Source organism: Haliotis cracherodii, unplaced genomic scaffold (assembly GCF_022045235.1).
Source record: "Haliotis cracherodii isolate W230 unplaced genomic scaffold, xgHalCrac1.p SCAF_28, whole genome shotgun sequence".
Taxonomy (NCBI): domain Eukaryota; kingdom Metazoa; phylum Mollusca; class Gastropoda; order Lepetellida; family Haliotidae; genus Haliotis; species Haliotis cracherodii.
Window position 1 is genome coordinate 2,813,430 of NW_027266284.1, and position 27,513 is coordinate 2,840,942.

The window sequence follows — 27,513 nt, forward strand, 5'->3', positions numbered from 1 at the left end:
TGAAAGTCTGGTATTTGCATCGTGTGGTACAGTGTGAGCATTAATGACCACTGCAATGCACCGGACAGTACACAGTAAAGTATTAATGAATACTGAGTTTATGTGGCATCCAGTACACTACAATGTTTGTCCAGAGAGGATTCAAGCCATGAACGACCTGTTGTCTTGATTTCCAATCAGTTCACACACAATTTTGTGGAAATTAATGTAAACAATGGGAAGAAATTTGAATAAAATTAATAATAATGACTACTAAGATAAGGCCAGATATACAATGAACACTTTATATTACCAGATTGTGTAATAACAGGATTAACTTGCGTACTTCAGTACAGATTTGTGCATGCTGGTCCCGGTGTTATGTTCTTACAGTAATGTGTTTGAAATGAGAGCTGAAAATTGAATTGGTGTATTATGCACACCCTCCTCTACACAGCTGTATTTTTCCGAAAAACTAATTGTGCATTATACACAAGAAAATATTGAGATAGATCACTTGATAATAAGAATATTGCGTTTGGGGAACCACAGGAATAGAAAGTGTTGATTCTAAGGCCAAGAGTGCATAAATAAGATTATTCTTCAGGGACATTAGGTCTCTGCCTTTGAGACACTACAGACTGAAGTACTGTGTAGCAGTGTGTGCCTGAAGTAATGTCTAGTACTGTGCATCTGAAGTACTGAGTGCATGAAGTGCTGTGTAGGACTTTGTTGGGCTGTGTGCCTGAAGTACAGTGCTGGATGGACTGTGACTGAAGTACTGTGTAGGACTGTTGTCTAAAGTACTGTGTAGGACTGTGTGCCTGAAGTACTGTGTTGGACTGTGCCTGAAGTACTGTGTAGGACTGTTTGCCTGAAGTACTGTGTTGGACTGTGCCTGAAGTACTGTGTAGGACTGTGTGCCTTGGGTACTGTGTAGGACTGTTTGCCTAAAGTACTGTGTAGGACTGTGTGCCTGAAGTACTGTGTTGGACTGTGCCTGAAGTACTGTGTAGGACTGTTTGCCTGAAGTACTGTGTTGGACTGTGCCTGAAGTACTGTGTAGGACTGTGTGCCTTGGGTACTGTGTAGGACTGTTTGCCTAAAGTACTGTGTAGGACTGTTTCTCTGAAGTACTGTGTTGGACTGTGCCTGAAGTACTGTGTTGGACTGCGTGCCGGAAGTACTGTGCAGGACTGTGTGCAGGAAGTACTCTGTTGGACTGTGACTGAAGTACTGTGTATGACTGTGTGCCTGAAGTACTGTGCAAGACTATGTGCCGGAAGTACTGTGTTGGACTGTGCCTGAAGTACTGTGTAGGACTGTTTGCCTGAAGTACTGTGTAGGACTGTTTGCCTAAAGTACTGTGTAGGACTGTTTCCCTGAAGTACAGTGCTGGACTGTGCCTGAAGTACTGTGTTGGACTGTGCCTGAAGTACTGTGTAGGACTGTTTGCCTGAAGTACTGTGTAGGACTGTTTGGCTTAAGTACTGTGTTGGACTGTTTGCCTAAAGTACTGTGTTGGACTGTGCCTGAAGTACTGTGTAGGACTGTTTGCCTGAAGTACTGTGTAGGACTGTGTGCCGGAAGTTCTTTGTAGGACTATGTGCCTGAAGTACTGTGTAGGACTATGTGCCTGAAGTACTGTGTAGGACTGTTTGCCTGAAGTACTGTGTAGGACTGTTTGCCTGAAGTACTGTGTAGGACTGTGTGCCTGAAGTACTGTGTATGACTGTGTGCCGGAAGTACTGTGTAGGACTATGTGCCTGAAGTACTGTGCAGGACTGTTTCCCTGAAGTACTGTGTAGGACTGTTTGGCTTAAGTACTGTGTTGGACTGTGCCTGAAGTACTGTGTTGGACTGTTTGCCTGAAGTACTGTGCAGGACTGTGTGCCTGAAGTACTGTGTATGACTGTGTGCCGGAAGTACTGTGTAGGACTATGTGCCTGAAGTACTGTGCAGGACTGTTTCCCTGAAGTACCGTGTAGGACTGTTTGGCTTAAGTACTGTGTTGGAGTGTGCCTGAAGTACTGTGTAGGACTATGTGCCTGAAGTACTGTGTAGGACTATGTGCCTGAAGTACTGTGTAGGACTATGTGCCTGAAGTACTGTGTAGGACTGTTTGCCTGAAGTACTGTGTAGGACTGTTTCCCTGAAGTACTGTGCAGGACTGTGTGCCTGAAGTACAGTGTAGGACTGTTTGCCAGAAGTACTGTGAAGGACTGTTTGCCGGAAGTACTGTGTAGGACTGTTTGCCGGAAGTACTGTGTTGGACTGTGCCTGAAGTACTGTGTAGGACTATGTGCCTGAAGTACTGTGTAGGACTGTTTGCCTAAAGTACTGTGTAGGACTGTTTCCCTGAAGTACAGTGCTGGACTGTGCCTGAAGTACTGTGTTGGACTGTGACTGAAGTACTGTGTAGGACTATGTGCCTGAAGTACTGTGTAGGACTGTTTGCCTAAAGTACTGTGTAGGACTGTTTCCCTGAAGTACAGTGCTGGACTGTGCCTGAAGTACTGTGTTGGACTGTGACTGAAGTACTGTGTAGGACTATGTGCCTGAAGTACTGTGTAGGACTGTTTGCCTGAAGTACTGTGTAGGACTGTTTGCCTGAAGTACTGTGTAGGACTATGTGCCTGAAGTACTGTGTAGGACTGTTTGCCTAAAGTACTGTGTAGGACTGTTTCCCTGAAGTACAGTGCTGGACTGTGCCTGAAGTACTGTGTTTGACTGTGACTGAAGTACTGTGTAGGACTATGTGCCTGAAGTACTGTGTAGGACTGTTTGCCTAAAGTACTGTGTAGGACTGTTTCCCTGAAGTACAGTGTTGGACTCTGCCTGAAGTACTGTGTAGGACTGTGACTGAAGTACTGTGTTGGACTGTGCCTGAAGCACTGTATTGGATTGTGTGCCTGAAGCACTGTGTAGTACTGTGTGCCTGAAGTACTGTGTTGGACTGTGTGCCTGAAGTACTGTGTTGTACACTGTGCCTGAAGCACTGTATTGGACAGTGTGCCTGAAGTATTGTGTTGGACTGTGTGCCTGAAGCACTGTGTAGTACTGTGTGCCTGAAACACTGTGTGGTACTGATGTAGGACCGTGTTCTTTGTCTTTGGTCTTTGTGAACCAAATAACATTCTATTAAAATAACTAGTTGTGATGAGAAATATTATGTTTCTGGGTGTTGTTTGAGTCATACAAGATTTGTGATCTTGCTTGTTACTAAACTGTGTAAAGGGGATGTGGAGCTGCCTGTGTGACAAGAGGATAAATTACCAGACAGGTTGGGAGATTATGCAATGACAGACAGAAGGTGAATAAATACTGGTATATGTCTTCATTAATATGGTCTACCAAGCCACCCTTAGAACAGGAGAGAGCCACTGCGTGGATTGCGTGGTGTAGAATGCAGACGGGTGACAGCTTCCTGAGAGCCACTGCATGATGGTACAGGGGAACAGTTAGAGCCACTGCATGGTGGTACAGGGGAACAGTTAGAGCCACTTCATGGTGGTACAGGGGGACAGAGACTCTACATGGTGGGAAAGTGGAACAGTTAGAGCCACTGCATGGTGGTGCAGGGAAACAGTTAGAGCCACTGCATGGTGGTACAAGGGGACAGTTAGAGCCACTGCATGGTGGTACAGGGGAACAGTTAGAGCCACTGCATGGTGGTACAGGGAGACAGCTAGAGCCACTGCATGGTGGTACAGGGGAACAGTTAGAGCCACTGCATGGTGATACAGGGGAACAGTTAAAGCCACTGCATGGTGGTACAGGGAGACAGCTAGAGACAATACATGGTGGTACAGGGGAACAGTTAGAGCCACTGCATGGTGGTACAGGGGAACAGTTAGAGCCACTGCATGAGGGTAAAGGGATATAGCTAGAGCCACTGCATGGTGGTACAGGGGAACAGTTAGAGCCACTGCATGGTGGTAGAGGGGGACAGTTAGAGACACAACATGGTGGTACAGGGGGCAGCTAGAGCCACTACATGGTGGTACAGGTGGACAGCTAGGGACACTTCATTGTGGTACAGGTGGACAGCTAGGGACACTTCATGGTGGTACAGGGAGACAGCTAGATGCACTTCATGGTGGTACAAGGGGACAGCAAGAGCCACTTCATGGTGGTTCAGGGAGACAGCTAGAGCCACTACATGGTGGTTCAGGGAGACAGCTAGAGCCACTGCATAGTGGTTCAGGGGGACAGCTAGAGCCACTTCATGGTGGTTCAGGGAGACAGCTTACTGACATGCAGCTGGAGAAGATTGTATCGGTTTGACAAAGTACCCTCACCATGAGTTTGGCATGGGGCTCATTTTGCTTCAGGATTGTCTGCTCCAAATTAAACATTGCTGACATTATTCTCTGTTCTACACTTCAGCTTCACTCATTTGTAGAATTGTAAACTAGTAATAAAGGGTTGTGCGAGAAGGGAATGAAAAATACCAATACTCAGTTGAGCTTAAGGGGTTGTTGTTGGTACTGGTGCAACAGATATGTACCCCCGGTACATTTCTGTTCACAGAATAGTCCGCCAGCCAAAGCCACCGACAACAACCCCTTCAACCTCAGTTGATGCTGGCTTGTTTGTATGTGGAAACATTGTCCTGCTGTTCTAACGCCACACTCTGTACTATGCCCAAGTAGTACTTTGTAGAAATCAATGGATATGCAGACTAAATTGGCCACAGTTTTTCCTCCTGCTTGTCCCTGTTTGGCAGATGATGGGCATTGATCACGTTCCCTCCTTTGTCCTCAGCTTGGCATGGAGGTAATCTGAAAAACATGATCATACGGCGCTCATTTATGGGTCAAGTGTATCCCTGTTCACCAGACACAAAAGCAGAACAGTGCATTTATGTCAGGGGATATTGAACTCAGCCAATTGTAACTCAATAAGTCAATACAGAACTGACGCAAAGTGAATACACAATGAAGATCTGAAAGCCAAACCATGGGAGATAACTCTATGAGGACTGTTGAGGTACCAGGTGCAGCATTGTGTGATGCATGTGGGATGGTAGGAACATTGATGCCATCTTTATTTAGAACAGGGTTAGACATGGACATCAGTCTGTTAGCTTCAAGACTTGAATGTCCACAGTCGGATCACCCATTATATGTTAAAAGTTTGTCCAAAATGAGGTGTGCACAAGTTGTTTTCAACTCACCATGTAAGATACTTTTATACAAAGAGGTCTAAGATATGACTTCATACTTTGGTTATCCTTCTAAATATAGTGCAAAATGTTTTTGTCCTATATCGTGTATTTGTTAAATGCACAAGATAAACTAACAGTTAGTATCTATTAAGAGCATATTAATAAATACTCATAATCATGTATAATGTGTTGTTGAAAAAAAAAATTGTACAAATTATGCATACATCATTGTGGTTGAGTTATTTGCTGCAGCTGTGTCGACGAATAACAAGGCTGATAGGTTTTTGCAGAACTCCAGCTGCTGTCCTTAATACCATTAATAAAGTCAGTCAACAGATTACACATACTTCATAAGCATTGTCAGTACTTGGTTAGGGCTCTCTCTTTGTTCGCCTGGTTTGTGATTCCACTGAGCTTAAAAATAATTAAAAAATCAGAATGACCAGAGATTGTTTATACTTCCAATTGTAAAAACCACTTAGGCAATACATATAAACCAAGGATATTTATAATGATAAAGGTTTTCACTTTCATCTAACTATGTTTGTACTACTGTACAAGCCTTGCTCTTGCTAGGGGTATAATCTAGCTGTGTTTGTACTACTGTACAAGCCTTGCTCTTGCTAGGGGTATAATGTAGCTGTGTTTGTACTACTATGCAAGCCTTGCTCTTGCTAGGGGTATAATCTAGCTGTGTTTGTACTACTGTGCAAGCCTTGCTCTAGCTAGGGGTATAATCTAGCTGTGTTTGTACTACTATGCAAGCCTTGCTCTTGCTAGGGGTATAATCTAGCTGTGTTTGTACTACTGTACAAGCCTTGCTCTTGCTAGGGGTATAATCTAGCTGTGTTTGTACTACTGTGCAAGCCTTGCTCTTGCTAGGGGTATAATCTAGCTGTGTTTGTACTAGTGTACAAGCCTTGCTCTTGCTAGGGGTATAATCTAGCTGTGTTAGTACTACTGTGCAAGCCTTGCTCTTGCTAGGGGTATAATCTAGCTGTGTTTGTACTACTATGCAAGCCTTGCTCTTGCTAGGGGTATAATTTAGCTGTGTTTGTACTACTGTGCAAGCCTTGCTCTTGCTAGGGGTATAATCTAGCTGTGTTTGTACTACTGTACAAGCCTTGCTCTTGCTAGGGGTATAATCTAGCTGTGTTTGTACTACTATGCAAGCCTTGCTCTTGCTAGGGGTATAATGTAGCTGTGTTTGTACTACTGTGCAAGCCTTGCTCTTGCTAGGGGTATAATCTAGCTGTGTTTGTACTACTGTGCAAGCCTTGCTCTTGCTAGGGGTATAATCTAGCTGTGTTTGTACTACTGTGCAAGCTTTGCTCTTGCTAGGGGTATAATCTAACTGTGTTTATACTACTATGCAAGCCTTGCTCTTGCTAGGGGTATAATCTAGCTGTGTTTGTACTACTATGCAAGCCTTGCTCTTGCTAGGGATATAATCTAGCTGTGTTTGTACTACTGTGCAAGCCTTGCTCTTGCTAGGGGTATAATTACCTGTGCTTGTACTACTGTACAAGCCTTGCTCTTGCTAGGGGTATAATCTAGCTGTGTTTGTACTACGTACTGTGCAAGCCTTGCTCTTGCTAGGGGTATAATCTAACTGTGTTTGTACTACTATGCAAGCCTTGCTCTTGCTAGGGGTATAATCTAGCTGTGTTTGTACTACTGTGCAAGCCTTGCTCTTGCTAGGGGTATAATCTAGCTGTGTTTGTACTACTATGCAAGCCTTGCTCTTGCTAGGGGTATAATCTAGCTGTGTTTGTACTACGTACTGTGCAAGCCTTGCTCTTGCTAGGGGTATAATCTAGCTGTGTTTGTACTACTATGCAAGCCTTGCTCTTGCTAGGGGTATAATCTAGCTGTGTTTGTACTACTATGCAAGCCTTGCTCTTGCTAGGGGTATAATCTAGCTGTGTTTGTACTACTGTGCAAGCCTTGCTCTTGCTAGGGGTATAATGTAGCTGTGTTTGTACTACTGTGCAAGCCTTGCTCTTGCTAGGGGTATAATCTAGCTGTGTTTGTACTACTATGCAAGCCTTGCTCTTGCTAGGGGTATAATTTAGCTGTGTTTGTACTACTGTGCAAGCCTTGCTCTTGCAAGGAGTATAATCTAACTGTGTTTGTACTACTATGCAAGCCTTGCTCTTGCTAGGGGTATAATCTAGCTGTGTTTGTACTATGTACTGTGCAAGCCTTGCTCTTGCTAGGGGTATAATCTAACTGTGTTTGTACTACTATGCAAGGTAGTACAGGGGCAGCTAGAGACAAGCAAGGTAGTAAGATATGAAATATTAACCTCCTGCCTTAAAACACATGAAATGAGATTGATCTGTCCTTGGTAACAGCTGCATACATTCTGCCACTTTTATATGTTATATGTTTCTTGTTCATGGTAATAGTTGCATGTGAGTTCATAACAGTACTGTTGATATGTTACAATGAGATATGAGGATATCAAGTGCACATGGATACGATTGTTTGGTAAGCTGTTAGCTTTTTGTCCTCTCGTATGTTCAGACTAATGATAACATGATATGGCTTGTGTGTTGTAGCACTTCAGTCATTGTCCTGGGTGAGACTTAGGTGTGATGCAATGTGTAGAATGTTCCTGTTGTCAGCTATGGGGATGGTATAGATGTTTTATTTCCCCATAAAGGAGCCCACAATGAAAATGTACTGCTGGCATCACGCAACACTGGGTTTAATGTGTCGATGGGATTACAGAGGGATTGTCCTACTTCACATACATGTATTCAATATGAATAATGGAGAGAATTAAAACTAACATTTGATGTCATGTAAGTTAGTTGAATGAGAATTGGCAGGCTTCCAACCCCCACCCACTCCCACCCCTGGATAAGTTGTAAACAGGCACACACAGGACAAGCTATCCCCTCCCACTTTGTCATCTGGTGCAGATGCAGCAGACTTACTTCAAGTTTAATGTGCTACAAGTCTCCCATGTCTCAAATAGAGTTATAGATATTTTGACTTTTCACTTTTTGAGTACATTGAAGGAGTTGAAAAAAACTTATTTCTTTAGTTTTTGGACAATAAAACAATCCTTGAGTTTTGATGGCATAATAGAAGGAATTTTGATATAATTTCTTCAAATGATATCTCTACTGAATGTCATGCAAGTACATTAATAGTTGCTCATAATTGGAATACTGCTGTCGCTTTTCACAAATGCAGTAGAGGTGATAAATAATGTGTGTCCTTCTGTCTGGCCGACCTATAGTGTTTGTTGATCCCGAGTGTTTCCTCAGTGCACTGCACGTGAGCTCTGTATCTCCGACGTCAGCCAGGCTCACCTTTACTGTCATCATGAAGGGCACCTGGAAGGGGATGTTTGGACAATGATAAACGCCCCAGGCACTCACACATTCACTTGTGCCTTCTGTGAATGAATGAACATTCCTTTATGTCTCCTGATCATGGAGTATCATGACCCAAGAGGGACCTCATATCTACACTCTTATCTGCCAAGCACCACTCCGGGAGTTCTCATTTATTAACCTCAGTTCTTGATGATCTTAAAACTCCTTTTGAAAAACCTGGTTGAATGCATTGAAACAATAACTGTACACAAATCAAACATTTTCTATTTTATTGTCCTTACATTATATTCAGTCTATTTCTTGAGAGCTTAAAATCCCTTCGGACATATTTTATCAGAATTTAATTTTGTTAAATATTGTTGGAATTAGTTTGTTGTCTAATTTGCCTTCATGTCGACAAGCGAGACAGAAATAGTTTATGCTTGTCTCCTGCTGGCATGATTTCCAACAAAGTTGCCCATTCAGGCAGAATGACAAGCAGATTAACAAAACTTGATTAATTAGTCATTTCATTATGAGAGTCCCAAGCTGGTAGTTGGAGGAAAGTGAGCTGGCTTGCCTTGCTGACCCACAACAGGTGAGTGGAGTTCAGCCAACACAGCCACCCCTTCCTTGTTCTCTCTGGTATTCAGGGGCAGGGTACACTGCTTCGCTATAACACACAGCAATATTTACATATGTTACTTCTGTACCATTACTTCTGTTGGAAAGTGTTAAAGTTGGATAATTATTAGTTCATATGTGAAATTTATATAAAGGAAGCTTTGCTGTTAGCTTGAAAACATTAATTGCCTTATAATGAGAATAATGACACTATCTGTATACATTTAAAATGCTGATGTTTTCATGAATGAAGTGTGGGCACTAAAGTTGCCGCAGACTTCATGTAGGTAAACAAGACAGTAATGCATTATTGACAAATATAATTTAGGATATGTAGAAGCCTTTGTATGACATAATCTAAAAATAGCCTTCAGGTAAGGAGTTAGGAGCCATACCACAGAGCCAGCGAGGTAGGGCACGTCACAGTTGGTGTATTGTGTTATGAATGTATGCAGGGTCGTGTCACTAGTCTACATAGACGACTGGTAGAGTGAGGCTGTCTCTTTAAACGGTAGACATCTACCGGGGATCAGGGCTCCTGTAAGGGCCTTACAACACCACTGAAGCGGGGCTCCCAGTCAGGATCATGAGACATAGGCAGAATGGATTAGGACAGCCAAGGATAGTCCACAACTGAAGCCTGACTGCACCTAACAGTGTCACAGATTAGTGAGAGGACTGCCAAAGACCAGGATATTGCTGTCTTATCAAGGGACCATGCTTACCTGAACAGTTAAAATGGAACTACTACATTCGATTCATTCCCCTGAAAATATTCCAATATTGTGTTTTGTGGATTGACCTGGTATATATGGAACTGGACAGCTTTTAGACTGTATGTATTCAGCAGTGCTTGAGACTGGATTCATCATGTGTTGCGTTATTATATAAGTGTGGATCCGGAATGTGTGCTACAATGGTGTAACCCAGATTGACACTGGTTTATAGCAGAGTGCATTCCATGCATGACATCAGTAAGACTCTGTCGAGGTGTCTGTTCAAGTCAACAGGCAGCAGCAAAGTTTTTAGTTGGAGAAGGCTGCAATGGGCCTCATCTGCTGCCGGGGCTAAGTCTGTGTCAATGTAGTCAAAGTGAGAGAGGTGTGCCCTCATTGTCCCATCACAATGTACAAAGCTTTTCTGAACAGTGAAAAATGGCCTTACTTGATTCTGATGACTTTGTAACGGCTGGATAATTGTTTTCATGAGTTAGGCTTGACTAGCTGGGAAAAGCACTGTGTGTTTTGCGACCCAATGCCAGTTGCGGAATATACAGCTGATACATTGGATACATTGCATACATTGAATATCTCTCAACAATTCGAACAAGGATTTAGTTTGAATCGATAACAAGGGTTTTTTTCATAGCGGGAAAGGGAAATGCCTGCAACAGAACTAACTATTTGCACTGCTAGATAATGCAGAGTCTATAAAAGGAATTACAGATATTTATTATGCACAGATAACACATCTCTTATTTGCTCTGGCAGTTGGGACACAAGTTGAGGAAGGTCTTTGTGAAATGTGTGGGGTAGTTTCAATGGAAAATTTGAATGCGTTATGTCATGATAATGTGGATGTATGTGTCATCTCTTCTGACAACTCGTCAACCGTTGAAGGAAAGCGCATAGCATGTCTACACAGGTAGAGGTTTGACTTCAAATTGGATAAAATAATTGACGTAATATGCATCAACAGGCAAACACAAGAGCTTGTTCAGCCCTGCTTTTGAACAGGTTATGATTATATTCAGGTTTGCATATGTGATTACTTCAGATATAGCCATTGTTAACATACCAAAGGATTACCGTGTAAGAATATACCATCCAGGTGTCAAGCGGAAGGTTTTTCTGCTCAGGACATTTGTAAGCATGTGGCCATAGTGATTGATTGTATGGTAAGAAATTAGATTTTGTTTGTATCAAGAAACATTTTAGATAACATCTTGTGGTGTCCCCACTTAAACTGATGGTGGTCACAGAGATGGTGGTGTTTATGGCGAGTCCATTTGAGCGTGGATCACAGGCTATTAGGAAGGAGCAAGTGTTCCAGCTTGTCAGATCTAGAAGTGTCAGACACTCTGTACAAACTGGCAATGGGGAAATTGTGAAGACTCAAAATGGAGTTGAGCTTGTACCTGCAGGGAAAAGACGAGACACAAAGCAGGAAAACAGTTTGGTGCAGGAGAAAATGTCGCCAAGCAGGACTGCTAATGGCTCAGTCCAGACTGGACTTTATTCACGAAGTAGGCATAAAAGCTGTGAGCATTTGCCATCCTCTTTATCTGTGCATGGTGATTCTAAGGTCCTACAGTCTTCTAGTTCCATAGATTCTGAATTAGATAAAACAGATTCTTCAGAACAATCTGATAAGAAAGTTTTGCCAATTATACTTAAAAAGAAAATCAAAGTTATACGAGGAAAAAGGGGCTTTAGAATAGTTTCAGGTGACAAGGGACGTTCCTCCATTAGTGCTCAAAGACGCTCCTTGTCAAGTGCTAATGAAGAAGTGCTCACACAAAGTGATGCAAGCAGGTCTGTATCGACAGTCTCTCAATCTGATCTCACTGATAGACATGACAATTTTGTTGCTCAACGTAGTAGTGATCATTCACATGTGCCAAAAACTTCACCAGAAGTTGATAAAGGAAAGAGAACCAAGTCAGTTTCATGGTCTGACCAGGACAAACGACCTCAAATTCAAGGAAAGCAATTGGCTGAACATCTTCCTCAGTCAGATGTTTTACAAAAGAAATTCAAAGTGAAGAAGTCAGTTAAATTTCAGCTGGACAAAGTAGAAAGTGATCAGTTAAAAACTATTGGAGATAAAGAATGTGTTGGACAGGCTGATAGTGAACTGATGCAGGTTCCGCGAGAAACTGGGTTCCAGCTGATAGGGGTTCAGAGAGACACTACAGTGGACAAACTGAAGAGAGATGTTGAGAACCGGCTACATGTGGATGCCAAGACCCATTCTGAAGTCGAAAAGTTGGGAAATAATGTAACAGTGAAGCGTGCAACGTCCCAGAGGCTGCTCAGATCTGGTGCCTCTTTTTATGGTGCTACAAAACAGTCTCTGACTAAGGAGAAGGTAGTTTCAGGATTAGTTCGCATGAACAGCATAAAGTCCCATGAAAGTGCCAAGCATCAGGACAGCAAGCTGGTTGTACGAAGATGTGTTATCGGAGGCGCCCTCACATTCAGAGTTGTACAGCTTCCACCTGCGTATGAAGGAGTAAGTGAGGGCTATTTTGGGGATGTTACATGTTAAGTGGAACTTAATGAGGAAGTAATTTACTTGAACATTTACAACAGTTTATCCAGGAAGGTTTCATCAAGACTAATGTTCTGAACAGTGGCTGCATTGAGCTTATAGGCATTCTGTGGTATGCTGTATGAAATTGATTGAAATATTTAAGTGACCTGTTGTTACAAGCCATAAGACATTGAAAACTGTAATTCATTGCCTGTGCTCATTATGCAAACCACATGATCTAGGGGGTTATTTGCTAAACACTTGCATGTGTCTTTGCATATATGAAACCTTTTGACAAAGACTAGTCCTGACATGGTCAAACATAATGGAATTGATCAGTGTTAATTTAATTTATTGTTAGGTATTTCAGGTATGATGGGAATGTAGAGGATGAGGGAAGCTTTAGTACACTGGACATTAGCTTCCATTTCAGGCGGTATGTGTCAGGCTCACAGCAACCTCGCTCATCCATCTCACAAGTTACTGTGTGGACCTAGCCATACAACAGTTCAAACTTAATGATACTAAATAACATGGAATGCAGAAACGTAGCTTTGAGGGGTATTTGTTGAGAAATGAAAGAAATCTTTGCATGTGTAGTTTCTAGCAGTGTGTCTTTATAAGTCTGGTGTGTCTGTGACACATGCCATGTTAATGTAGGCTGCCACATGGATGACACATGTGTAATACTCTCATCTTGCCCAACCTCCCCGAGTCTTGTTGCCACACATAGACTCTCAGTCAAATACCTCCCTGCTCTAATGTCTTTTGCATTCAGTCATAATATTTTGTGTTTTTTCTCAATCCAATTCAAGGAGAAATAGATTAACTAGAATGCACAGTTATGTTGTGCGCTGTGGATGATTATGTTCATGTCTTCTCCTGGTAATGAATGTGTGTCTCCAAGTGATCATTGCAGGTGGGCGTCAGCAGATATGTATAGCATAGGTTACTTCACCTCATACTTCTTTTCACATAGGCTTTTTATTGTGATGTTGTAGTTCCCCGTAGTATTTATGTGGATAAAACATACTCAACATACTGTATTGGCAATAATTTCCAAGCCGTGTTGAGTAGATATAAGCATGATGTAATATCTGTCAGCTGTGTGATTTGTTGGGTGATACATACCCTGCACATCAGACCTGCCAGCATGCATGGCCTCTGTATGTCAGGGGTATTTATAGAGGGTATTAAGTAAGGTGAATGTGGTATGTCGGACATGCAGACAGGGAGATGGTTGCCGGATTACATGTTACTGGCTTTGTGCTGTTGAGACTGGCGCCTCTCCCAGCTCTACCTGCCCTGATCAGCTATGTGGCAGGAATTCACTAGGTCACTCTCTACATGCAGTGCAAGGACATTTATGAGCAGGACATGCATGCAGCTATATCATGTTGTACTCAGCCTATTGTAATGCAGCATAGATTTGTTTATGGTGCCTGTTAATATACCAACTCATAACTGAGGTTTTACGTAAATGAAGGATAGTAAATTCTCATGAAGTAGATTATGAACATGATATTAATTTATTCATTTCAATTATATTTTCCTCAAGGTATTGTCTTTCCTGTTTATTACAGGGGAGGGTGTGTCAGAGGTTTTTGATGCACCTAATGTACTGGAAATAATTACCGTCCTCATATGACCTTCCACAAATATGTGCATTATTTTGTATGACCCTCCCCTAGAGACTGTCATATGTTGGGTGGCCCTCCCCTGATTCCTTCTGACCCACCCCACCCCACCCCCGTGACTGGTGCCTTAGCTTCCACAGCTTAGATATTTCACACATAATTGATTTTTTGAATGCTCCCTTTCCTGTAAGCAGTTTTCTGCCATGCAACCACATAACAGCCTGCGAGTAAGTTACAGGGCTTAAAAGTGTTGACAAACTAACTGGAGAAGTCATGTGGGTTAAATAAACTGATTTGTGTGTGTAGCTGATGACAGGGCAAGCAGCTTCATCACTCACATGGCTAGCTTTTTCATCAGTAGCTATCAAGGAGGAACAGTACTTTTACATTCATTCCCTTCACAATACTGCAATATAACTCTTCATCATATTTGGCTGGATTGATAAAAGGAGAAGCCTGAAACCTGGCAGGGTTTCCTTGATAGTTGTATCACAGTTTGGTAGTTAATGAGCACTCCTTAATGCAGTCACTATTCCCTGTTTGTTCCAAATATATGGCTGTTTTCTTTTGACATGCTTTAAGAACTGGCTGATTCTTGTGGATTTAAGCTTGGTCATTTGATTATTGCCATAAATCCTTTGTGGAAAGACATGGAGACTGAGTTGGAACGTCCCTTCCATGTCACATCTGTCCTGTTGTCAAGTTGGGCTTGTCTAGTCACTACCATCACTGGACAAACACTTTGTCTTCTTTTGTCTGAAACAAAAATCTAAACATATTTCTGGTTAGCTTATGGTTGTTGGTTCTTGCAATTATGAGAAAGGTTTGCCAGTAATCCTCCATTTATTATGGGATTTGTTGGTCCATTGGGCAGCCACTTATTGTACACTGGTCAATGAAACCCTGGTGGACCTTCAGATGGTGACAGAATGGTCAACCATAGCATGTACTTGAGGTTTCACAATGGATGGTGGGTGTTGTTGGCAGGTTTACCATGACTAAAAGCCATTCAGACAGGGTAATAAGAGTATCAACACTCAGTAGTAACAGCTTGTTGATCACCGGACATATGTCACAGTCACGTATAAAAAATGTATCATATTCAGGCCATCTTTTTGGTTAAAAAATGTTGAATGGGTTTTAAATTAGATGTATTAGTAGTACAGCTTCCATATTTGAACTGAATGCATTTACTATACAAATGAAAGGAAACACTATCAAATTTGACAGCGGTCGGTTGCGGAAAATGTGAACAGCAACTTTGGGAAACTTGATCAAATGTAAAAGAATAATTTTGGCTGTATCGTTCAAAAGCTGATCGTAATTAATAGAACCAGAGCTTTTCTGGAAAAACAGCATTCGAAAAATGGGACGATAAACAAATAATTGAAAAGCAATGTAATTTCTCTGGGTTAGTCTGACTCGAAGTCTTTGCTATACAGCATAACCAGTAACAGAGTAACCAGTATTCATATGCATCAGAATTTGTTATCTAAAGTGGGAGATGTGTTTTCTTGTATCCGTTATTGCAAATAAATGGGCAGTGGTCAGTTATGGTCTCCAACATCTCGCCCATCCATCCAGCAGTTCTGGCAAATTTCATAAAAAGTACATATAAATTAATATTATAGTTTAAGTACCAATCAGCCACTGACAAATTGCCTATTGTTGACATTGACTGACAATTTGTTTTGTTAGCCCTGTGTATATCATCAATTATTAGGCAAATCTAGATCTAAGCTCTAAAATTATGGGTTAAGTCATTTACCTAGCTCTGTGGTCTGATAAGATTTCCATTCGTTTTTCATCGAATCAAGTTGGATTTGATGGTTGTTTTTGTGACTTTAACCTTTAAAACATATGAATATTTCTTCACAGAACTCTGTAACATAAAGACCTATTCAGCTATGAGTAGAAAGTAGAGAAAAATGTATTTATCCATTTCGCCTCATTTGTTTACTTATCATTATGGAGATGAATCCTAAATCCTTATAGGTGAGTTTTTGACAAATTGATAGACATCATGGCGTTCGATTCTTGTTGGATTTGGAATCAGACAATTGGATGTTAGACAAATATACCTTTGCACTTTCTTTGCTGAGTATTGATAGAATCGAGTATTTTTGTTTGAAGTACTGTTTCTTGGCCAGTGTTCAATATCTGCTTTGTTAGGGTTGTTACTATGCCAACCAGATTGTGTTAATTTTCCCTGAGAGAGTGGGCGAGTTAGTTATTGCCAAGAACAAAAACCAACTGGCAAAATGTTTTTGGAAACTGCTTCTTCGGAGTGGATCTTATGTCAGCTTTTCCCTTGATTGATCAAGTAAGACAATGTGTTTTTTATCCAGTTGGTTTGTTGTTCATTTTTTGGTTTGGTAATCACATCTTTATGAGTAATGAGATCAATATTGATGATGTATAGTTACAGGTTGGATGTAACCTATTTCCATGGTGTTTGGTAGGTTATCAAAGCATGCCCTACAGGGAGTGGTATTGGTGATGTGAATCTTTTAGTCTGCACCATGAAGTCAAACATTATTTTCAGTTTGGTTGTCTCCCTTTCTCATCAAGTTTTCTTGCCTTTTATCATTTGAGACAGTTTATGTGCAACTGTGTTTTCTTTCTTCTCTGGAGGAGCATGATGATATATTGTTAATGTATTGAATTAGGTTAAAATGTGACCTCACATTCAGTAAATGATTTGTGAGGGGGCAGTGAAACTATCCGCTGAACCGTGGTCTCACATTGACACTGAATATATACACCATTCCATCAACATTCCGTGTATTATAAAGAATAGTTGGGGTCTAACCACCCGAGTGAGCCATGTAAACATGTTGGCCAGTAGTCTCTCCTTGCCTGGTTTGTCTTCCATGGAATGTAGGCATCTGTGTTGGCTGCAATTGATACAAATTATCCAGGTGTGACGGAATTCCCCATATTTTGACACATGAACACGCTGTTACAGTGCTTCTGAACTCAATGGCCTCCAGATAATAGCTTACAATGTTGTCTGTTGTTGAAAAAGATTTGCCTATGAGCTGTATACAAATTGAATCTTTTCAGAAAGATGAATTTATAAAAACAAACTTGTTTAACAGGAACTTTCAGAGTTTGAATCTATTTTAAGATCATGACAATTAGCTTTTTATGTTAAAGCTATAAAAAGCACTTGTATTCTGAAGGATCTTGTTTGGTTTTTTCTGACAGTTTTAACAGATAAGAAAATTGTTTGAATCAGTTATATATATGATAACTGTTGTATTTGTAAGGCTGCACTGTGGTGAAAAGTCGTACAGTGACAATAACTGACCCTTGTACCAAGTAAACTTGGATAGAAAAAGCATGTGTTTACTCTGTTTTATTTTTTTAATTTTACTTTTTTACATATGACGTGTAACATTTTGTCATGATATAGATATAGGGTCCTGTTACTTCACAATGAAACGGGTACTTGTTGTGTGATGTGCCCATCTCCTCCACTGCTTGCCGTTACAGGCACAGGTCGGGCTGTAGACAAAACACAAGTTCAACATGCCATGTCAATTCTGCCCCATTCTTCAACTACAAATTGTCTGAGGACCCCATTACAAATATTTGAATGTTTGGCTGGCCAAGTGTTAAGGATGGGATGGCGATTTCACAAAAGGTTCAACATTCCTGTGAAAAACCAACCTGTTTCAATTGTGGTATTACTGCAATTTCAGCATTTGCCTTTTGTTGTGAAGCCAGGGAGTGAAACCAACAGAATTCCATAATGAAGCAAATAAGGTGAATAGTTTCTTAATTTAGGTGCACTTACCCAAAGGAAGGTGGTTATGTTTGGAGTGGTTATTTCTGTTTGCTGTAGATTATGTGTGTCGTTTTTAAAATCAGTGATAAACTGTTGAAATGATGAGAGCGAAAGGCTTAGGGTTGTTCTGCCGTGCCACCTTCACCGGCTCAAGTCTCCACAGGCACTGGAGGTTTTCGGGCCTGATTTATGAGCACTGGAAGACAGGCACATTACTTTCTCCTGCCGTCTTGACTTACACATTGATAAACAATGTACATGTTGTTCATGTATTTAAGCTCTAATAGTTTACGGGCAGTCGGGTAGCCTAGTGCTTTAAGTGTTCACTCATTACACAGAGACCCAGGTTCTATTCCTGAAATGGGTACAGTGTGTGAAGCCCATTTCTGGTGTCCCCTGCCGTGATATTGCTGGAATATTGCTAAAAGTAGCGTAAAACTATACTCACTCACTCTGATAGTTAACCTTTATAATCAGAGCTTAAAGCTGTGATTTCATTGTTTTGTGAATGAAATATTTAGCTACCTGACTGAAGTGAGCTTTTGTCATAGCCTGTTCCTCCATCATCCATTGTCAGCAGCCCCTCAGAAACCCCTGAATCAGTGAAGATGAAATTTCACATGCCGTACTTGTTCTCACCAATGATGACACCCAGATTTGTTCAAGAGGTTTAAATTGAATCAGATTTTTGATGTGGTTGCCATGGCATCAAATTGTTTTCCAAATGTAATGAAAATTGGAATTTGAGTAGTTTGTAGTGGAGCTGAGAACACTTTTTCTGTTTTTTCATGATATAAATAAGTTTTGAGCTTTTTTTTTTACCTTTGCGCATTGACCATGTTCTTTGATCCGATCTGATTGTTCAACCAATCCGATTTTCAATATGGCCACCACAGTACCCATATAGAAAAAGCTATATGTGACCATTACTTAACCATTTTTGTACATAATGTAATCAATATCATCAAGACAATCCAGTGATTCACATCATGAGCATCGATCCACACAATCGGGATTTGATGACATGCATCAACCAAGTCAGCGAGACTGACCACTCGATCCTGTTAGTCACCTCTTACGACAAGCATAGTATCCTTTTACATTTGGTAATGCAGCAGATTACAGCATAAGCCATGTACCAATAGCGTGACATCCACAGTCTTTGCAAAAAGGACCTGACATTCAAATACAAAGTTATGAATTCCAATGGTATTGTTTTAATATCCCAATAACTACTCTTGTATACAGACAAACAGATTAGATAGGAATTCTCACATCAAGTTGGACAAATCACTCTTGTAGGTCTTGCTGTAACAATCAAATGATTTGTTCTTTCAAATGTGTGGGGGCTGGTGGGATTTGTCGTCTTCTGATGATTCTTGGTTTTGTTTGTAGTGGTATTCCACATATCTGTTTGAACATTATAATATCAATACTGACAGCAACTTCATTAAATGACTGTATGTGCTATGACACTATTTATTTTGCAAAGGGCCAAGAGTATATTTTCCCCTACCAATTTAATCTGTAGTCATCTTTATTGTTATTTCAATACAGGTTATGTGACTCCTAAATATGAACAGGGCCAGACCTTCACACAGGTTAACAGGCTCAGTTGAAGGGAAGACCATTTTTGCCTTGTGTTAAGAGCTAAATCAGTGTTCAGATCAGGACAAGTCACACCTTTTGATACTGGCCACTCTTTGTTTTATGCTTTATGCAGCTTACCTCTGATTTCATTGTTATGGCTTGACAATCATTGATTGCCACTTTGTAGCCGTAACACATGTGGCCTAGTAGCATTTACAGGTAATTGTGTCCAATTATGTGAGGGAGTGAGGCATTCAGGTGAGATATGGATCACTGGATAGGTGCAGGTATTGTAGGGCTCTTGTTGGGACACTTGATCTAGCTCCCTAAAGCAGCAGCAGCCGCCTGTACACTGAGACGACTCCGTCTAACAGCTGGAATGGCCAGTTGTAAAGAGAGGCTGCCTTTGCTCTTCACTAACACCTGTGGAATTAGATAGTCTGGTTTTACATTTAGAAGTAGGGTGTTAGTTCATTACAGCTTTCAAGAAATCCATTACCTATAAGTGCATACAAGTACAGATGCAAGCAACATTCGCTGTGGATCTCATCAAATGATTGCTTGAAAGTCAAATCATAATGCGGGGTTTGATTTGTGATGAAGGAGACGAGGCCGCATATTGTTGAACTATACATTTAGTTAGGCAGAAAGTAATTCAAGTAATAAAATACAATAATATCATCTGCAATTTGTTAATTGCTTTCTTTGTTGTTTCAGTCTAACGGGAATGGTTACGCTGATGGACATGGCCTGGTCACCATCAGGATGACACCCGATGATTTGGGCAGGTTCGGCTTTAATGTCAAGGTCAGTGTACGTACCACATGCAAAGCACAAAGTATTAATGATGTCTTTCTTGAATCTGATTAAATCAGACCTTAATTTGTTAAAGTTTAATTTTTGTTAAAACTAAACCATTTTCCCAAGGCATGGGAGTTAACTAACTATAAAAGACCAGACAAACTAGGCTGGAATTATGGAGGTACATTATGGCTGGACTAAGGAATCTGCATAGTCCAATCAAACTCATGTTACGAAATCAACATTCGGTTCATAAACTGCCATGCAGATTTTGATTGATAGCAGGATTTGCAAAACATGTGTACCGCCAACATGGCCTTTACAGATAGTTTCAAAGTCTTTTCATGTTTTCAATCAAGGTGCTCCCTTGACTTGATGCACTTTGTGAAGAAAGACCTGTTTTATCACAATATAGATTTTGATTATTGATCAGATCATCTTGAGAAGGCACCACCATTTGTTTGAAGTAAATGCAAGTGATATGAGAGGTGGAATCTGGTTGGTCAATAGGAGGGACATGGAAGGACATAACTCATAATAGCCACTGGTGGCGCTATGATCAAGACCAGAAATTCAAGCCTAGATTATCAATGATGGAAACTTAGACTTTTACAGTCTGTTAACTCTCATGCCACAGGAAGATAAAACTAAACATTTACAGCAGAAATAAATACATATGAAATAATAAGAGTTGACTCTATATAAACTTTAGTGCAGTCTGATGTTTTCTTGAGTAAGCATTGCTTCTGGATCTGTATGGTATGTCTTCAAGTATCCCCAGTAGTATATGTTCCATGTATGTAGCAGGCCTGTCTGGTCTTTCCATGAGTGAACATCAGGATCAGATCTGCTTCACTTTTAAGACCTGACACACCATGATCAAATTGAAATACCGTTCAAAGTGGCGTCAACACCCAAACCGATTCAACCACTCACTTTCCTTCTTAGTGCATATGTTGCAGGGCATGCCTATGCTGATGTTACAGGGAGGAGCTGACCAGGGCATGCCCGTCATTGTGTCTCAGGTTGCCCCAGTCACTGTAGTATATGACCCCAGTATCTGTGTAGCATGCCTTCCTTGTCTTACCCCAAGTGCTGCTGTTACAGGGAGAAGCTGACCAGGGCATGCCCGTCATTGTGTCTCAGGTTGCCCCAGTCACTGTAGTATATGACCCCAGTATCTGTGTAGCATGCCTTCCTTGTCTTACCCCAAGTGCTGCTGTTACAGGGAGGAGCTGACCAGGGCATGCCCGTCATTGTGTCTCAGGTTTCCTCAGTCACTGTAGTATATGACCCCAGTATCTGTGTAGCATGCCTTCCTTGTCTTACCCCAAGTGCTGCTGTTACAGGGAGGAGCTGACCAGGGCATGCCCGTCATTGTGTCTCAGGTTGCCCCAGTCACTGTAGTATATGACCCCAGTATCTGTGTAGCATGCCTTCCTTGTCTTACCCCAAGTGCTGCTGTTGCAGGGAGGAGCTGACCAGGGCATGCCCGTCATTGTGTCTCAGGTTGCCCCAGTCACTGTAGTATATGACCCCAGTATCTGTGTAGCATGCCTTCCTTGTCTTACCCCAAGTGCTGCTGTTGCAGGGAGGAGCTGACCAGGGCATGCCCGTCATTGTGTCTCAGGTTTCCTCAGTCACTGTAGTATATGACCCCAGTATCTGTGTAGCATGCCTTCCTTGTCTTACCCCAAGTGCTGCTGTTGCAGGGAGGAGCTGACCAGGGCATGCCCATCATTGTGTCTCAGGTTGCCCCAGTCACTGTAGTATATGACCCCAGTATCTGTGTCTTACCCCAAGTGCTGCTGTTACAGGGAGGAGCTGACCAGGGCATGCCCATCATTGTGTCTCGGGTTGCTCCAGGCACGCCAGCAGATCTCGCCATACCCAGACTCAATGAAGGAGACCAGGTCCTCTTCATCAATGGCAGAGATGTCTCACAACATACACATGAACAGGTGAGCTACCAAGTCTTCCCTTTCTGTAGTGAGGAGGTTGCCATGAGAGATGGAGAAGCATGTTCTCTCCTGTCTGGGCGAAAAGGTTGATTCAGTGTTTGAGTAGTTTACTTATGCTGACTAGCTGAGGTTTTAGTCAAGGGGAGATAATCTACATTTGATGTTGGCATGTTTCGGTTAGACTGTTGATGTCATTTGACACACTGGTTTCTGTTTCAGGTGGTGATGTTCATCAAAGCTTCTCGAGAGACTCACTCTGGGGAGCTGGTGCTGGTTGTCAGACCAAATGGTATGTGGGTGGCTGTCACCAGACCAAGCAGAAATAATGCATACATAATCAAGAATAGGTGATCAAGAATATCTCACAATAAGACAATACATTCCTATGATCACATACTTAAGGTGCATGATCAGAGTTTCAATGTTAACAAAATGTCTGATATTAAAGAAAATCCACAAATATTTGTTTAAAAGATGTTGTGAGATTATCAGTGTGTAATATAACTGTGATATCATCATCAGTGGCAATTAAAGTCAATAAGTGAATGTGTTTGGTGTGAAGGTAAACATATGAGAAAATGTGTCTAATGTGTATATATGTTACCTTAGTTGTATGAAAAGAGATATCATTCCCAGCAAATATCTGATCTTGCACTTTCCAAGTAGCAATGTTCATATGTGTATATTTGATTTGTGGCTTCAAAATACAAAGTGGAAGAGAAAGGCAGCCCCATGCATTGTTTGTTTGTTGCAGTGTATGTGGGGGAGGACCAGTCGGAGGAACCGGACTTCACCTACATCCCTGAGACCCACCAAATAGCCAGCTCCTCCTCCAGCGCCAACACGCTCGAATCCTCACTCATGCTGCTACAGGAGAGCCTGGAGAGTGGGGCTGCACTTGCGCAGTTTGAGGTACTACACCTCCTACAGGACAATATACATTCTGCTCTCGTCACTAACTTCACCCAAATGAAAGCGATTACAAGCTTTCAGTGTTATTGTGTTATTAATTTTGTATTAATTCAAAATATTGAGACAATCTTTGTTTCTACTTCTGTGAAGATGATCAATAGCCCCTGATTGGAAGAAAGCTATAAAACCCAAAACTAATGGAGATATTTAAGAAAAATGGATAAGCAAGTATTGAGGACGCTCACAATGATAATTGCTGGTTCATGTAGCGATGGGATGTATTAAACTCTGAACCAGCGCTCAAGATAGCAATCTTGTACATGCATAGAAGGCAAGGGAGGCAAGATACTATTACTTGGAATAGTTGTGAAAAATGCAAAGATTGTTTTAGTGTAATGACAGTGTAAATTATTGGAATTAGGCATTAATGTAATAGATGTAGAATTCTTTGAATTATTGACAGTGATAACTATTGTTGGATGTATCTGAATTTCAGCAATTGTACAGAAAAAAACCTAATATGACCATGAATGCTGCTCGGAATGAAAGTAACATCCCAAAGAACAGATACAGGGACATTTCACCATGTGAGTATCTTCCATCCTGGAGACTGACCCCATCCAAACTGATGATCAAGAAGTGGATACTATATACATATATAGATATATATATACTACTATGTATATCATGATGAGAAGGGAGTTTATTTTCTTTTGAAATTAACTGGTTGTCTTTCTTTTCAGATGACAAGACGAGAGTTGTGTTGAAAACAGGATCATCAGGGGACTATATAAATGCTAACTATGTCAATGTGAGTTATGACAAGACATCCTTTTACATTGTTATAGGTTTTTTTGCCTTTATGTTTCTATTCGATTCTCGAATACCTCCCTGGTCTTGTGCATAGAGAGTCTGCCCAGAAAGCAAAAGGTTGGTGGTTCGATCCTTGGCCGTGTCAAACTAAAAGACGTTAAAATATGGTACTTGTTGTTACTCTGCCTGGCGCTTGACATTAAGGGGCTTAACTGACTGATCTGCTCAGTCAGTATTCTGTGTGTGAGTGGGGTATTCATGTTAAACTGTGGCATGGTACCTCACTTGATAGGCATTTCTTAGAAGTTGACGGAAGACAAAGTAGACCTAAAAATTATGGATAACAAGTTCTTAATTATATTGTTATAACAACAATGGTATAAGGATCTACAGTGAAACATTGCTATTACAGTGTAAGAAAGAAGTTGTTATCCATAATGTTTTGTATAGCCCATATCTGTTTCACTCAAGTCCAATACTTCTAAACATGTTTCATATTTGTCATCAGTAAGGCTAAAGCCAAGAAATATTTCAATAACTCCCACAAAAGTCCAACTGTTTGATGCCTATAGCTGCTGGAGGTGATGCTATTGCTTGTTTTGTAGATGGAGATTCCAGGTTCTGGGATTGTCAACCGGTACATCGCAGCTCAGGGTCCTCTCCCGAACACCTGCACTGACTTCTGGCAGGTGAGTCACTCTCTCCTACTCTGGCTCTGGTCAATTAATAAACAGGGGGAGGAGCAAGTGTAACTGAGAAACATCCTTTCTGCTGGAACATGAAGTAGAGTTCCTGTGGCTCAAGAGGGAAATATGATGAATGTGAGGAAGACCAGAATCTATAAAACTACATTTGGTAATACAGTCATACCGATATAGATTCCCCTGGAAGACTCTGTGAACAGTTTGTGATTCTATATTTAAAAATGATCTGTTTCAAAAGAATATTTTTTACTTATCCTGCATTACTCCTTAATGCATTCACTGCTTACTTACGACAACTAGGACAGCGCTGCGAAGGTCCTGGGTGAAGAAATAAAGTTGTTGTTCTCAAGTCCCAATCAGTGGCCTTCCGTCGCTGTTCTGTGACCTTGATGACACCTAAGGTCATCTCCTCATCACTGCTTGTCGCAGCACAGCTAGGACGTGTCCCAGCGGAGCTCTCCTTTTGGATTAATTTTTAGACCTTCAGTTTCGTCTACAATCCTAAAATTGATCTGCGATGGGTGATGTATTCTTTTCATATTACTTTCACCATGTTGTGTAGTTTTATGTGAATTAATTAGGCGTGAAAAGACTCTTGTCTTTTTTCCTGCCACAATATTGTTGTTCGCCGCCATTTTGAATTGTGTTACAATCGTTTGCCTGCCAAGGTAGTCATATTGTTTACAATTCTCAGCTACGTATGTATTACATATTCTTATGTTCTTAAATACTACTAGCTTTGGCGTAACAGTGAGTTGCGTATACTCAAATTATTGTATACCTTTTCAACTCGTTAAAAATATGGTTGCCGATAGATTAATAACAAATCTACGGCTCAATTCTTCCAGTCCCTCATCAACAATTCTTTTATTGCGTACCTATGTTTACGCGATTAAATAGTTTTTTGTTGGTTTTTCTGGTTTACACTGAGTTGCGTATATGTACTATTGTATACTCTTGCAACTCGTAGTTTTGCCGATAGATTATTGTTCAATTCTATGGCATTCTTCCAGTACCGCCTCATCAACAAAGGCATAATTGTGTAACTTATGATTGAGCGTGGTACTAATTGTTGTGGGAAAAATCTTACAAAGATTATCATCCATGTTGTTTGGTCTGTATGCAGATGTGCTCTCCAAACCCTAAATGAAAATATAAATAGCCTTGGTTTACATTGAATTGCGTATATATAGAATACTAAACGAGCTCCCGTGTAATACCAATTTTATGAAACGAGTGAACAGTTGTGGTATCTGACGAGCGAAAGCGAGTCAGATACCACAACTATTCACGAGTTTCATAAAATTGGTTTTACACGAGAGCGAGTTTAGTATTTTATTTATTACTTGTCATTTATAATGTTTTTAGAATTATACTGTTGAGTGCAAATAGGCTGACACCTACACGATCCATGCATGGCATAATCCAATTGAGTTTAACAGAATAATACTTCAAACACGTCAAAAGTTGAAACGTATGAATTTAATATCATACAATGGTCCACCTTTAGATTTCAGGCGTTCGTCCCACAAAATTATCGTAGTGCTAAGGCTATCACAACTCTCATAATTTAACTTAGACTAACGACTGTCGTTGCGCTAGAGTACGATCGCCTTGTGGAACGGGGCCTTGCAGCTCAAAGTTTACAATGACGTCACAATACCCGATGACGTAATTTCTTGAATTTTGTTGCAAGATCCATCGGCGAAACAATCCCATGTGACGTCAGCCTAGCAACAAGGTTGCTGGGGTCATCGAGTGTACATAAGCTCCTCCCAGTGATCTATCATATCCACACACAATGTCGTTGAATACGCCAAGGGATGTTGAGAGTTTTCAATATTTGTTCGTGAAACGTGTTCCGAGAGTACATAAGCACGCGTTTTGGTATTACACAATGTGTAATAAAGCTGTATGTTTATTAAACGGGTGATCTCTTCACGGGCAAGTAATAAATGAAAATATTGTATACCCTTGCAATTTGTATTTTTGCCAATAGATTATTGTTCAATTCTAAGGCACTCTTCCAGTATTGTCTCATCAACAAGGGTTTAATTGCGTAACATACCTTCGAGCGTTGTACTAATTATCGTGGAAAAATTCCTTACAAAGATTATCATCCACGTTGGTTGGTTTGCGCGTATATGTGCTCGCCAGTCTCTAAATGTAAATAGCCTTGGTTTACATTGAATTGCGTACATAAAAATATTGTATACCCTTGCAATTCGTTTTTTTTGCCGATAGATTATTGTTCTATTCTACGGCATTCTTCCAGTACCATTTCTTCAATGGTTTAATTGCGTAACTTATGTTTGCGTGGTGTACATATTGTCGTGGAATAATCGCCCAAAGATCTTTATCCACGGTCCTAGGCATGCACGTAGAGGTACTCGCCAAAATTCAAAAATGTAATTTTTGTGTAAATATCTAATCCAACGAGTTTACTATATAAAAGCAGGTTACTCACAATCATATTTTACAGTTATTCCGTCGTGAGACGAGAGGAATGTCACTATCGCAGAATGGCGAATGACATGGGCTTGGTTATTACCACCCAACCATTATTATAGGCAGGTATTATGACGCCTGTGACTGCAGAAGTACACCATCCACCGAAATCAACAATACCGGAGGATTTTGTGAGTTTCGTAACTGCACCTATATTTTCAGCCGCCGGACACTTCCAGATATGTTAATCTGTGATGTCGGCGACAGCACCAGCGTATCAAGATGCTATGATGGGGGTAGATTAGACGCAAGCCTTCATCCAGTCAATACCTTTGAGCTTTGTGGCTCAGTTATTTGCGCCGAGCGCAGCATCTGACTGCTACCCAAGCGCTCCTATTACGCAAGCGTCGCACGATCAGCTTAGCGCTGTTCCAACACATCCAGACCTGCGCTGAGCGCAGCGTCTGCGTACCAATCAAGGTCTCTACAATGAC

At 41.1% G+C, this 27,513-nt stretch overlaps 2 protein-coding genes across 27 annotated transcripts in view; one reads left to right on the top strand and one right to left on the bottom strand.

Moving 5' to 3' along the window:
- LOC139473379 (calpain-7-like) overlaps positions 1–27,513 on the bottom strand; it is a 366,786-nt gene that overhangs the window by 174,816 nt on the left and 164,457 nt on the right. The window lies entirely within an intron of this gene.
- LOC139473360 (tyrosine-protein phosphatase non-receptor type 4-like) overlaps positions 1–27,513 on the top strand; it is a 187,095-nt gene that overhangs the window by 100,208 nt on the left and 59,374 nt on the right. For 21 of the 26 annotated variants that reach the window (XR_011653942.1, XR_011653944.1, XR_011653935.1 and 18 more), the window contains 7 exons: positions 20,098–20,193; positions 21,999–22,142; positions 22,362–22,431; positions 22,897–23,054; positions 23,551–23,641; positions 23,798–23,865; positions 24,473–24,556. Coding sequence is in view for 6 of the 26 variants with exons in the window: in XM_071255897.1 (XP_071111998.1) it covers positions 20,098–20,193; positions 21,999–22,142; positions 22,362–22,431; positions 22,897–23,054; positions 23,551–23,641; positions 23,798–23,865; positions 24,473–24,556 (711 nt within the window). In the remaining 20 variants the exon portion in view is untranslated. Of the gene's footprint in view, positions 1–9,587; positions 12,340–20,097; positions 20,194–21,998; positions 22,143–22,361; positions 22,432–22,896; positions 23,055–23,550; positions 23,642–23,797; positions 23,866–24,472; positions 24,557–27,513 lie in introns of those variants that run through there. The other 5 variants (XR_011653934.1, XM_071255900.1, XM_071255901.1 and 2 more) reach the window with 2 other exon arrangements.